General features: G+C 43.2%; 1 protein-coding gene across 3 annotated transcripts in view; it reads left to right on the forward strand.

The window, feature by feature from the left end:
- LOC144819973 (interleukin-15-like) overlaps positions 1 to 13,942 on the forward strand; it is a 140,101-nt gene extending 126,159 nt beyond the window's left edge. For all 3 annotated transcript variants that reach the window (XR_013607650.1, XR_013607649.1, XM_078677648.1), the window contains 2 exons: positions 7,800 to 7,943; positions 13,400 to 13,942. Coding sequence is in view for 1 of the 3 variants with exons in the window: in XM_078677648.1 (XP_078533774.1) it covers positions 7,800 to 7,943; positions 13,400 to 13,516 (261 nt within the window). In the remaining 2 variants the exon portion in view is untranslated. The remainder of the gene's footprint in view (positions 1 to 7,799; positions 7,944 to 13,399) is intronic.
- The last annotated feature ends 752 nt before the right edge of the window (positions 13,943 to 14,694 follow it).

Below are 14,694 nucleotides of genomic sequence, written 5' to 3' on the forward strand. Positions count from 1 at the left end.
TGTAGTGCAGACGTGATATTTGGTATTACTAAACCACCATCTGTTGCGACAGGATGATTGGTAAGGCTTGATTGAGCCTGAGCCGAGTAGATAGCTGGCATCAAGCCGCCCACCTCCGTTGTTATACTCCCAGCATTTCCTTCAGTTGCCTGGGCTACTTTTGTCACAAGTATTACCAATTTGTCAACCTCGTCCACTGCCTTAGTCTGGATCGCGCCCATTTTTTTTATTTCAGCAGTTAATTTATCGATCTTGGCAACTAGGGGCTTGATGATAGTTTTGATTTTAGAATCTATCATATCAGCTATCTTAAGAATCAGTTCGTCGTCCATAATGCATTTTGCACTATCAGCCCCATACTCCGTGCTTTTAGCCTTAGTTTTCCCTGGAGGAGATGCCCTTTTCTTCCTTAGGCCTGATCGTAGCCCTACTCGTTTTGGCTGGGTTTTTCTGGAGGTTCTGACAGGTCGAGTTTCCTCTTCAGAGGAGGAAGAGAGGTCATCGTCTGTGATTTGAGCACACAGCTCACGATCAGAATTAATGTTTTTTCCAAGATCATTTGCGTCAGGATTTTCCAAGTCAATTACCAGGGCATTAGGTTGGTCATCATTATCGCCTGCATGAGTGTTGTTATCTGTCTGGTCAAAGGGAGCATCCAACAGTGGAGTTTCTTCCTGTGGGGATGATTGAGTTGGACTCAAAAGTTGGAGATCAGGAGACTGGCTTAATCCCAGTGACTGTCTCCTATTACTATTTATTTTTGTAACCACATGGACCAAATAATTATCCATTGTTTTGGAGGTGATTGGGGCTAGTTTTTTCGGCATATTAGGCGTTCAGTGGTTAGGTGCGCTTCAGTAGAATATAGCAAATCAAATATGCTACTCGAGCGTAAAATAGATGTAATATAATAAGCTCAGTTTAACTTCCCATGAACAGTAACAAACTTTGAGAATAGGTAAATTCCTTACTTCAGATGTAGGGGATATGGCCCAGTCCAGTCGCGTACAGTCTCGGACTGTCTTAGACTGACCGCCCTTTGTCCGGGCTTCGTCCCACACACGCGTCCCGCTCACGCGTGTTATGAAACCACTTATAATCGAGGGAACTGGCTGAAGGGGAGGAGACGCGGGAAGAGGCGGCAGGTGTGCTGGATGTTGAACGCACAGCCTGGTGGGCCTTGCAGTCCCGGTCTCCAGCGGTGTCAAGGGTCCGGTTCAAAGTCTCCTCCTACACGGGACAACAGAGTCAGCAAGGCAAAGCAAAGTTCTCAAACCGACTTCGAGCGGCACCCGCGGAGCGGGGGCCACGAGTCGTGTTTTGAAGGGTCCGGTGAGCAGAGGCAGCTGAGGGGAGGAGACGCGGGAAGAGGCAGCAGGTGTGCTGGATGTTGAACGCATAGCCTGGTGGGCCTCGCAGTCCCGGTCTCCAGTGGTGTCAAGGGTCCGATTCAAAGTCTCCTCCTACACGGGACAACAGAGTCAACAAGGCAAAGCAAAGTTCTCAAACCGACTTCGAGTGGCTCCCGCGGAGCGGGGGCCATGAGTCGTGTTTTGAAGGGTCCGGTGAGCAGTGGCAGCTGTGGGGAGGAGACGCGGGAAGAGGCGGCAGGTTTGCTGGATGTTGAACGCACAGCCTGGTGGGCCTCGCAGTCCCGGTCTCCAGCGGTGTCAAGGGTCCGATTCAAAGTCTCCTCCTACACGGGACAACCGAGTCAGCAAGGCAAAGCAAAGTTCTCAAACCGACTTCGAGCGGCACCCGCAGAGCGGGGGCCATGAGTCGTGTTTTGAAGGGTCCGGTGAGCAGAGGCAGCTGAGGGGAGGAGACGCGGGAAGAGGCGGCAGGTGTGCTGGATGTTGAACGCACAGCCTGGTGGGCCTCGCAGTCCCGGTCTCCAGCGGTGTCAAGGGTCCGATTCAAAGTCTCCTCCTACACGGGACAACAGAGTCAGCAAGGCAAAGCAAAGTTCTCAAACCGACTTCGAGCGGCACCCCGCAGGTGTTAGTCATTTTCAATGTATATTATTAAAGTATTAAACATCACCATGTGGTGGCCTGTCCAAAGTGCAGGTGCTGATATTTAAGTGCTGAGCATCAGAAACCACCGGCTCAATTTAAGCACTGCCCTGAGACACTGTGTACAGCCTTAATATGGCAAAGGGTAGTTTCATTTTCCCAGCAGGCAGCACTCAGCATACTTTTATCTTCTGATACTGATAAGGGCAGAATACTGGTTACCTCTTCAGAATGAGAAGTGATAGGAGGACAGGCCCAGTTCTCTAGGATTCAGCAAGGCTAGCCTGAGTCATCGTGATCAGCCTCAGTGTAGTAACAGTGTGCTCCAAGGTCTCAGCGTGCTTGCATTTTCTAATGCGGATAAAGGCAGATTGTAAATCATATCTCTGTAAAGTGAATGGATAGAACAATGGCACTAGGCATCCAAGAATCAGCAAGGCTAGCCCGAGGCATTACAACATGCCTTAATAAGGTAGGGTGTAGTTTAATTTTTCTTGCTGTCAGGGCTCAGCTTACTTTCATCTTTCAATGTCGATAAAGGCAGATTGTGAGCCATATATTTCCACAATGGGAAGTGCCAGTAGGACGGGCCGAATCAACAAGGCTAGATCAAGATATTGAATTTGTCACCTTCATCTATGTGGCAGGGAGGTGCTCCCAGGGCTCAACGGACTTGCATATTCTAATGCGGATTGCAGGTCATATCTATGCCATCTAACGGGTTAGCTAGATGTTACCAAGTGCTGAAGAATCACCGAGGCTTGCCCAATACATAGTGACCACCCCTGAAGCAGTAAGGGGCAGTCTGGTTTTCCCTGCATAGCCCAAGACTAGAGTCCTTGAATGAGCAAGGCAGTCAAAGACACTGCTCTACTGCAGACTAAAGCTGCATTATCCAATAGAATCAATCAGCACATTCTACTGGCTGGAGCCAGCATTAAGAGATTTGCAGGACACGAGCAGATATCTATTTTCCAGAGACATTTTAATGTTAAAGCAACAATGGTCCAGGTAATAATTAAAAAAGAAAAACGTTTTAACACAAAACATACAACTGATAAAGGCAAATTAATCCAAAGAAAGTACCCACAACAGTTATCTGAAAGACGTTTGTTATTGAAAAATACTCATAAAACACAAAAGAAAATTACAGTTATCAACTGGTGCTCACAGGGTTACACAAGTTATGTTATGTTAATTAATTTTTGCACAGCGCCAAATCACAGGCAGGTCTCTAGGTGCTTTAGAGAGAGAGGCCTGAGGCCAGTTGGTAGTAACATAACAGCTTTATAGGGGAGGGGTAGTTTAAACAGTACCTAAGGCCTCCCTGAATAGGACAATTTTGAGATGTTTCCTGAAGGGGGGGAGTGCAGGTTCCTTCCGAAGGTGGTCAGGCAGCTGGTTCCAGAGTTGTGTGAGTAGGACCGAGAATGCTCTACCCCCTTTGGATACAGTGTTGCAGCATGGAGTGGTCAAGTGACAGGCTTGTAATGACCACAATGTATGGCCCGGAACATAATTCTCAAGGCGATCTGTGATGTAGGCTGGGGCATTTCCATAAATTGCCTTTTGGGCAATGCAGAGACCCTTGAACTTCCCTCTCTGCTTAATGGGGAGCCAGTGCAACTTGCTCAGTAGAGGGGTGGCATGAGAGCTCCTTGGAAGCCTAAATATCAGCCTGGATGCATCGTTCAGTATCACTTGCAGCTTGTGGATTAATTTCTGGGGGAGGCCGATATGTAGGGCATTCCCATAGTCTAGTCTGGAGATAATTGTAGCTGACACAATCGTCTGTAATGATGTCACTGAGAGGATAGGGACCCATTTCTGCAGCTTTCTCATGAGCCCTATACAGGTACCAACCACTGAATTAACTTGGTTGGCCATGGAGAGCCCAGAGTCTATTCTTAAGCACAGGCTTTTTACAAAAGATACTGGGGTGGGTGTATTGCCCAGCTCTTGGGACCAGAAAAGGTTATTCTAGGGGTTATTTTTGGTAGGGTTGACAAGGACTTCTGTTTTTTCTGGGTTAATTTTAATGAATTTGTTGTCATCCAGTTTACTATAAATCTAAGAATGTTTTGCGCCAGCTCTTGAGTATGTGTGGGATTGTCGATCCGGAGGATGAGTTGAGTATCATCCGCGCAGTTGAAGATTTGGCAGTCCATGTGAGCTAGGGCCGCCACCAAAGGCTGCAGATATATATTGAAAAGGAGTGGGGACAATGCAGAGCCCTGGGGGACGCTGCAAGTGAGAAAGCCCTTGTCCGATACCTGCTCCCCCAACTGAACACTTTGGGACCGGCCCGACAGGAAATATTCCAGCCACTGTTGTGCCAACCAGTGTATGCCCAAGTTCGTAATACAGGCCATCAGTTGTTTATGGCTAACCGTATCGAACACCGCTGATAGATATAATAGGATCAGGGCGCTTTGTATTTTTTTGTCAGCCATAATTCTGAGTTCATCGAGAACAGACAGCATCACTAGCTCAGTGCTGTGATGGGCTCTAAACCCTGCCTGTCGAGCTTGGAGTAGCTGGTGTTCCTCCAAGAAGGTTGAGAGTGTCTTGAGAACATGTTGTTCCACGACTTTCGCTAAGAATGGCAGCTGGGAAATAGTCCTATAGTTCTTAGGATTTACGGCATCTGCACCTGTTTTTTTTTAACAGGGGAGTAACTCTGGCCTCTTTCAAGTTGGACGCTAGGTAGCCAGTCTCCAGGGAGTGATTCAGTAGCGCGGGGATCTGACTTTCCAGCCCGGGTAGAGCCATTTGGAAAATACTTGGGGGACAGGGGTCTGCAGGTGAAACTCATTTGGTACGGTTCATTAATGAGATTAAAGAAGCTGAATCCAAGTTGGGAAAGTTTGTGAGCCCCTTGCAAGGTTGGGGGGGGGGTGGACCTGAGGCTGCACCAGGGATCCTTGAATGGTCGGAATTTTTCTCGATCTCAACAAGAATATCCCTGATTTTTTGGAGAAAGAAGGTTTGAAATGTATTGTAGTCTACGGGAGCGATTGCAGATTTTGATTCAGATTTTTTGCTGAGTTCTTTCAGTATTCTGAAAGTCTCTTTCTATTTATTTACCGCATCTATAATTCTTACCTCGTAATATTTAGCTTTCCTGGTTATGATGGATTTTTTGTAGGAGGTGAGTGAGATTTTATAAGCTACCAGCTCAGCTGGGTCGTAAGATTTGCGCCATCGCCTCTTAAATTGGCGAAGGCTTTGCTTCAATTCTCTCAGGGTCTCATTAAACCAGGGGTCCTCCTTGCCCTTGTCTCTAATTCTATCCCTCCGTTCCAGGGCTACTTGATCCATAGCAATATGCAGAGAATCCGCGAGGGCTTCCTCCTCCTGGTCAAGGTTCCCTTGTTTATATTTGGGAGAAGGGAGCCTGGATAGACTGTCCACTAGTTTGTCTGGCTCAATTTTATTCCAACATCGCCACTTTATCCACTCTGGGGGGAGGTTGCAGCAGTGGGTTGTCCAATGGAACCTATCAGCTGACTAGCGAGTGGTCAGACTAGGCGCAAGGGCTAAAGTCCAGTAGTTTTGACCATGGTTGCGAGGTCCAAATAAGATCCAGGTTGTGACCTTTAGTATGGGTAGGGCCATCAACCAATTGATGAAGCCCCGTCGAGCTCATTACTGATTCAAATTGGCTGGCTAGTGATTCTCTTGGTGTTTCATCCCAGTGGTAGTTGAAATCACCCACCACTAGGAGTCGTTTGTACCTTGAGCAGAGGTCAGTAATGGTCTCTAAAAAGAGATAATTGAATCTAGGGGTTCACCGTGGGGGACTATATGCTACCAGGAGTAGAAGGCATAAGGATTTAAATGATATTTTGACTGCCAATAGGTCTGCATTTTCAATACTCTCTGCCACTATCTTTGAGACCAATATCCATTTATTAAAGAAGATGGCCACACACCCTGCTCTCGTACCTTCTTGTCTATTATGCCAGAAGGCCTTGAAGTTGCCTGGGAGGGCAGCAATGATATCAGGGACTAAAGTGTCACTTAGCCATGTTTCAGTGAGCGCCAGAATGCCTATGTCACCGTCGTGGAGAAGTGAAAAGACTTCGAGGCGGTGCTTCTGCAGAGAGCGTGTATTAAGGACAGCCACCTTCACTCCAGGCGGGTTGTCAAATACAGGATGTTTTTTAATTCCTGGACATGGAGGCATAAATCTGATCGCTTCATTTTTCCTCAAAATCTTTTCAGCTTTCAGTTTATCAATTGCTGCTTAGAACATGACTGTCTGTGGCTAACTTCAAAAGTTCGGCCGCTGTGTAGATCTGAATGTGACCAGGGGTTATGGCCCCTGACCCCGGTCGGGCGCAGATTGGCTTGCCTCTGGCGCGCCCGCTGCGCATCCGCCCCAGCATTGCATTAAGTAGCCTTCCTGGCCGGAAAGCAGGCAAGGAGGTGTATCCACTTCCCTCTGAGAAAATGGCAACCTCACGTCAGACCGGGGAAGTAGAGACAAAAAGAAAACCAAGATAAAATTGTGGTAAGTTTGTGCAGCAAAAGCCTGCATTAGAGCAAGTGTGCAACAGAATATTAAAAGCAAAACGATTTTAAAAGAGGAAGATACATTTTAAAAGGTGCCAGTAATAGCGGGTAACAAAGAAAAACAAGAGAAAATGTTATGGTCTGCGAGGCTCGTCTCACCTCACTCTCAGAGTGAAGAGAAGAACTGGGCTATGACTGAACAAATGGAGGACTACACATTCAGTGCCATGCTCTGAAATAATAGCAGAAGGGTAAGTCTCCTTTCACAAAACTGTCTCTTTTTTACCCCGAAATGTCTTTCAATACTAATAAGGAAAGCAGAAGTTGTTCTCGGAGGAAATTCTAGAAGGTCAGGACAATGCCTCATTATGTAAACTAGAAAGAACAAGGTACTGGGCGTACATGGAGGGGTGTGGACAGCAGAGTAACGCTAGGCAACCTATCCAGCCTTTGTCTCACCCTTGCATGCACAGCATGCCCAGCTAGCTTGGGTCTGAACTGCAACCCGATCAGGGCTTGTTTTGCCTTTGAGACCCTGAAAGGGGTTAGGGGCGGAAACCTGTGCTTAAAATTTTGGCTTTCTTTGGCCTAGCAGGAGAAGATGGAACAAGGCCTACTGCTGATAAGTTGGTTAGTCCTTAAAATATTTAGAAGTTGTGCATCTATGTCTTCACATATCCCATATCACGATAACCACACCTCGGTGGTCATCACACACAACACGATAACCCTTCACATATAGGCGCATAACAAAAACATGCTCCCAACCACCTGCCCCACATGGTGTAGATTGGCTATCGGTGTGAGTAAGCACTTTAGCACTCAAGATAGTAAATGCTATACAAATGCTATAATACAATACATGTGAACAGGCAAGGTATTTACATGTATTGAACATGTATGGCTATTTTCTTAAGCCTACAGATATGCTTTTCAGGCACAAATGTATGATTAGCAAAATTATGAATTGTTACTTTCTTCAAAATGTACTTTTTTTTGCCTTTACCATAATTACTTTAATGGGCCTTATCCCCCTTCCTAGAGACCTCTTTAAAATGTGCCCACCTTTTCTGTGCCACCTATGCCAGATTAATCAGGAGTAAGTTAGACACGCAGATAAGTGTGGTACATGCATTGTGCAATGCTTGTCTGTTTTAACATTTTAATTTTTTTTTAAATATATATATTAATCTATGCAATGCAAGATAAAGGTGTGTTTTAAAAGTTCAAAAGAAGCCCAAACAGCCCAGGTTCTGTTTCTTGCAGCCTGAATGCCGAAAAGCTGCCCTTGAATGCTACATAAAGGAGATGAACGTGATACGAGCGGAGTTACAGCACATGGGTATTGTCGAAGGTGAAACCCTCTTGACACACATCAACCATTTTGAGAGCAATGCCAATGGTGTTAAGGTAAGAATTCCCATTCACAAACAGTGGTGGCAAGCACAGTGGGCTATACATGCAGATACATCATGGGTGCTATGGTTCAATAATGCATTCAGGGGATTCTGGCGACAAAGTAAAGAGAAGGATGCATGGTTTGTAAATGTCATAAGAATCAGTGATGGCTTTATTGGACAAGGTAAACACTATCAGTTATGTATTTTTGTACTACATGTTTATTCTGGTGCAATGTGGATGCAAAATATGGTTTTCATAGGAGGAAAATGTATTTTCAAAACAAATACTGACTAAGCTGTTTAGTTGTCTACAAAAAAAATAAAGGAAAATATTGATGTCGTTAGAAGATGGAGTTTAGTGAAGACATGTTGTGCTGTGCTCAGCACATTCTTTGTGGATGTAAAGGGCTTTAAAGAAAAGCTACGGTCTGCAAGGTCCAGCTAACACGGTGGTTTGCATGGAATTAGGATGTTCAGCTTTTGCTGACCTGTCATGAAACAAAGGGCAATAGTGAAAAGCAGCACTGGGGCTTGAGGCTGTCATTATCTACGCGGATTGTCATTCTACTTACCTGGAAAGACAGAAATCTTCCCCACAATTGGTAACATTCATACCTCATGGAAATAATGTCACACCACGTCCTGGAGCTCAACGCTACAGCAGTGGGGAGTGGCCAAGTATGTAAAATATTTCATAGTCAAAGTATATCTCTGTAATATAGCTTCATATAATCATTGCTTTCTGTACGAGAAAAATCTATAAAACGTAATATAATCTGATATTGCACACATCAATGATCAGGCAAACAATGTTTATTTAGTAAATAAACATTACATTTAATTTATGTTTTGTTTTATAATATGTAGAACATCCATCCATACATCCTTTGTACTTTCAATTGAGCCAGTGTGAGATAATGCGCTATGCATGCTGTACGTGGCAGGTAAGATGGCATAAGTTTTTGGGTCAATTAGAATCCATCAGATCCATCTATCAGAAGAACAGCGAACCATGATACTCAGTAACGCATCATACAGGATATACTGTGTATTCAGTTTTAAAACGGCCCTCGAGTTGGTCAGTGGAAAGTCCTTTCCTTCAATCCATTTAATTGGGATTTTATCATTATTGTAGGTTAACCCATGAACAAGACATATTAGGCAACGTCCACCCAGTAGTACACCTGGGCCCATTCCATCATAAGTGGGTGCCCGAGAGACAATCGTGACCCAGGCCCGCGCTTTTACCGGGCCCCAGGCTTCTGCTTCCAATTTAATTATTAATGTATTTTTAGTTTACAATGGGAGTCAGTCATTACGGTCAGGTCCGACAACGCAGCTGTTGCCCGATTGTCGAATTACATGATCATCACTAGAGCAGGACTGTGCTCTGCCCACATGTTGGGAGCCAAGCATATATATTTAGATTGGGCAGAAGCTGTGTGCTTCCACAAAAAAGTGCTTGCTTGTCACGGCTGTAAATCATTTTGCTTATTTATCCAGCTGCTCAAACTTGAACTTCAAGGATCACACAACACTGGAGTGCTATTAAAGTGGCTCAAATAACTAGATCGTTTATGTTGTATGTCTCTCTGAAAGAAGCACAGATAGGAGGAGGGCAATCATTTACCTACATGGGTTTTTAGGTCTGGCTTGATAGTACAATTGTCACCTGACCTTCTATCCAACATCAATATTATTCAACAGTTCTTTGCTTCCACACAAATATAGATCTATTCCCATGCTATTTATTAGTAGTGCTTCCCCTTGCCTTACAACATTCCTGTAAAGCCAGACCTATTAGCATTTCCAAGGATTGGTTTTTTCAATTACTAATTATGAGGTAGCTCAAGTGGAAATGCCACTAAAACACTAGGAAGATGTTTTTTATACTTTGAATAAGGTGCTTGTGCAAGATCCTCTGCCGCCTGGTTGAAACAGAAGTGAGTCCCACATGTAGATTTTTATTCAAGTGCCACCAAAACGTCTGCCAAGCTTTCCCAGGCCTGTTTAAAACATTATCAAACATGTTAACAAAAACAGTGCAAGGAAAGCAGCCACGTTATAGGAGAGAGATGGAGAAATTACTTGTAAAACTGTTGAATAATATCTGAGTTATATTAAATATTCATGATATATAATCCTCTTAAAATAGTCTATCCCACTCAGAAAATATGCTTGAAATTCATTGCACTCAGTAAGGGAGAAATCTTTATCCTATTTACTACTTGTGGCTAAGTAGGTGATCCTCTACAGGCCACAAAATATCTACTCGCCCACACACTATGGTGTTTTAGCACCTGCTTGTCAGTACTGGCAGTGAACTTAATCTGAAAGGAACACGTGTTCTGTTCGTTGGGAAAGTGAATGAGCAATAAAGACACCTTTAAATCTTGTCATTTGTGTTGACACATTTGCTGTTTAAGGAGGTCAGATGTCAATTTGTCTTTTTACTAATTGTTTCCCAATCTTACCTGAAAATTCATGTTTACATGTTTTTCTCTTACTACAGTTAGAGGTTTTTGTCAGGTGAGCCGTCTGACAAGCGTTGTGAAACAAAAGGCTGTTTTTTTCTAATACACAACATTTAAACAGCTTGTAAATGAATAGTATAAGCATTTCAAAGTACATCATGAATTACGAAATAACTTTTTTTGTAATTCAGAAGTGTGATGCAAACAAAGGATAGGAAATGGGAGCAAAACAAATCAGAACACTTTACCCTGGTAATATGTAGATGACAAATATTTGCAGAAACTCGATTTCCAAACTTTATACACTATATCGTTTTATCAGTAAAGCCACGTCAGTGGGAAATGTGGCCATTTCAATAGAAATCTGCTGATTGCAAATAAGTATTCTACGACTTCAAGCTTCATGGATTTAAAAAAAATTATTTGAGAAACATTGCTAACCCGCCTTGATGACAATGTGGTTAATAAACTAAGAGGCAAGTCAGTGGTCATGTTTATCCTATATGTGGCGAGATTTGGATTATATATGGAGCAAAAAGTTAGCAAAACACACAAGATGATGGACAGAATGTTGCACAATGACAAAACATTCACCCCCAGTCACAGATCTGGGTTTAATCACTATGCCACTGGAGTCAAGCTATCCTGGCTGAAGACGACTGATAGCCAGAAACCGGTCCTAGGATGCTTGATTCCGGTCCAGGGAAGACATGGCTTGGCAGTTCAGTCTGGACTGTTCCCATGAGGCACAGGGTCAAGACAGATTTGCATATGGCCATGTCTGAACTGGGGTGGCTTGGTGAGAAAAATAACGATGGATTAAACCCAGATCTGTGACTGGGGGTGAATGTTTTGCCATTGTGCAACATTCCGTCCATCATCTTGTGTGTTTTGCTGTTCACCCTATGTGGGAAGGGTATGCCCAGACGTGGGTCACTTGCTCACTATGCCACTGGAGTCAAGCTATCCTGGCTGAAGAAGGCTGATAGCCAGAAACTGGTTCTAAGATACTTGATTCCGGTCCAAGGAAGACATGGCTTGGCAGTTCGGTCTGGACTGTTCCCATGAGGCACAGGGTCAAGACTGATTTGCATATGGCCATGTCTGAACTGGGGTGGCTTGGTGAGCAAAATAACGATGGATTAAACCCAGATCTGTAACTGGGGGTGACTGTTTTGCCATTGTGCAAAATTCCGTCCATCATCTTGTCTGTTTTGCAAAAGGTTAGTCTATCAAATCAAACAAGTGTTTTTTTGTATAGCATATATGGTGAACATGTTTATTTGAAGGGAGTCCCATATCTGATAAAGAAGAAAATGGCGGCTCAGTGAATTAAAATATTTGTCCAGGATCACATATTTTGAAACCTCTTTATGGTTCAAGAGCATTATAATTAGGGCTCCTGGCTTTATGATATTTATATTTTTGCCATTTCCGTCTGTATTTATCCATATTTCTTTTTTGATAATTTTATCAGTATTTATCCATATTTATTTTGGGTTTTGTGGAAAAATTAAACTGAAATTAGTATATTTCCACATTTATTTAACCAATAAATATGCACTCATACTTGAATGTCTGCCAGGTTTCAGCGCTGTGAACACCCACAAAAGATAAATCAATGCACTTATATGAAAATATGCAAATGTCAGTATCTTCCCCTTTGTATATCTACTGCTGTTAAAGCCTCTTTACTAAAATTCCTATCTTTTTTAGCCCCATATCTATCAATCCACACATCTATTGGCCTGTCGTTCATGGTAGAGAGCATTTAGAATTACTCAAAAAGAAACCCAATTTCCGTTTTTATCCACATTTAAAAATAAACACAGACAAGAAAATTAATGCTTTCTGTCTGTATTTATCTGTACAAATCTGTAAAAACAGAGAGCCTTAATTATAATTAGGCCGCGTAGATTATCTATATCATAAGACATGCAGGTCTAGTAACATTTTTATGATTTTCATAAGCCTGCTCTAATTGAGGAGGAAGAAGCGAGTACCTGCTCCCGAATTATAGATCGAAAGACCTTGTAAGCAAATAGGTCATGACAAGTTGGCCAATAGAGACTTTTCAATAAACTATGGGACCAGATTCTAGAAAACTTTAATCAAGACTTTTGGGGGCTAACTCACCTGGCAGGACAGAGTACTGGGACTTTAAAGCAAATAGACATACCTAAACATATCGGGAGAATCGCAAGGTAAACCAAGAAAAGAGGATTTAATTCTTCAAAGGAGATAAGATCTATCGAAGCTCATGGCCTTTCTGGGAATTTGTGGGAGAGACGGGTTGAAGAAGAAATCTGAATGGTGTTAAAGGGGATTTGAGGGTCACAGTTATATTCTTTCAGTATCAGAAAAGCACTACGCAGCCTTTGGACGGTTTTGGGTAATGCCCTATGAGTCGTGTGGACACCTAGCACTATCAAGTAGACAGAACGGTCGATGCCTCATGCGAGTGCCAAGGCAGATGTTAGTACATGCACCCCGGCTCCCTCCAACAAACCTAAGGGAATTATCTGCACAGTGGCTCCGTGTAGATAGAACGTAAATGAATGGACCTACATCCATGGATGTCAATTGGTGGTAACGGGCTAATATCCACTGCCCTTGTCTTGCCATTTGATAGCCCTAGCCTAAGGGGTTATGGAAGGCAGCTATAGGAAACAAAATAAACAAGGTTTTAAGATTCAAATACCTTGCCGTCACCACTACAAAGTATACTGGGTTTGATTAGAGGAACAAGACTTTTGGGGGCTAACTCACCTGGCAGGACAGAGTACTGGGATTTTTAAGCAAATAGACATACCTAAACATATCGGGAGAATCGCAAGGTAAACCAGTGTCAACAGGGGTCAAAGGGTGCGTAATGTCACTTCTGCTTCCCAGTGCATGCCACATATGTTTATATCACTAATTGCTGCAAGAGAATTAGTGCTTTTTTTAACTCTTCAAAGTGATAAGTTGTTAATGTTACTTTTAACTGCAGGAAACCATGCCACCTTCTGCACCCCACTGCGTACAGTGCATCAAACACAAGACAAAGAACCCAGAGGGATTCCTGTCTGGACTGGTGGCATTTCTTCAATCAATCTATGCCTCCTGAGGAACAAGAGCGGTCTACACAAATGGAACGACTACCCCTACAATGGCAGCAACGTTATTTATTAAAATAATTGACATTATTTATTTATTTATCTGTGGTTAAATAACTTGCCCTCTCTCGTAAGATACATTGGTCACGATTTAGACTTGCCGTTTACTAATCACCCGTGAGAACTACAGGTTTCAAACATGTTTGAGGTCCAAGTTACTATGTATTATTTATTTTGCTGCTATGGTCAACACATTTATTGAATTGTACAAGGGGCGGGCACCTGACTGGATGATGAATCTGTGTGGCACATCCAAGACCCACTATCACACATTAGGTAAATATTGTACATATTGAGCCAACATGATTTATCAATCATAGGTTTTTTGTGGAATGTGCCCTGCAATGTATACGTACTAATGTAATAAAAATATATGCAATTCACTTTTTGTGCCAACTATGTGTCACTCTAGCATGGAAAATGAAAAACATCGGTATTATACTTTTGCTGCAGTAATGAACATGTATGCGACATAGGGCTGCGTGAAAATGCACAGACCCGTGTTCCGTAAATGAGACAGAAGGGTGCAGTGCCAGAATTCGCAAGACTTTTGAGTCGATGATGTAATCATTAGGGCTCTCGTTAAATAAGCTGCATTAACGTTGTTATACAATACAAAGGTTCCTTGTGTAAAATTCGTATTTGAGGTACATCCTTCAACAGCGTTTTTAATGTGAGGCAACCACTCACGGATAAGCGTGTAAAACGTTTAATCTCTTTGTACACAACTTAACTGTATGCACTTCACACAATATTCCGATTGCCCTTGTTGCGCATCTCTGTGTGAAATCTCTCAGCGTTTGAGCTGTTCCGACCCCTCTTAAAGACCTTTTGCATACATTAAAGTGGAGCAGGTTCTCAGCGCTACAAAGTGATTTTGTGCTGTGCTTGCATCAACCTTCATGAGAAAACCGTACAAGTCAAATGACTGTGCTTTGAACCATGCATTGCGCAAGTGTACACGAAAACATTTTGTTAAACATGAGTGCGCTCAAAATAAAACATTTTAACTAGCACTTATATAGCAATTGAGCCTTTCCTAAGGCAAGGCCCGGGGTCGTACTGCAAGAGAAAAGCAGGCAGCCCTACTCTCTTCCTCTTGTCGGGCATTCTCTTTCCATCCATCCAT

Source organism: Lissotriton helveticus, chromosome 2_1 (genome assembly GCF_964261635.1).
Source record: "Lissotriton helveticus chromosome 2_1, aLisHel1.1, whole genome shotgun sequence".
NCBI lineage: Eukaryota > Metazoa > Chordata > Amphibia > Caudata > Salamandridae > Lissotriton > Lissotriton helveticus.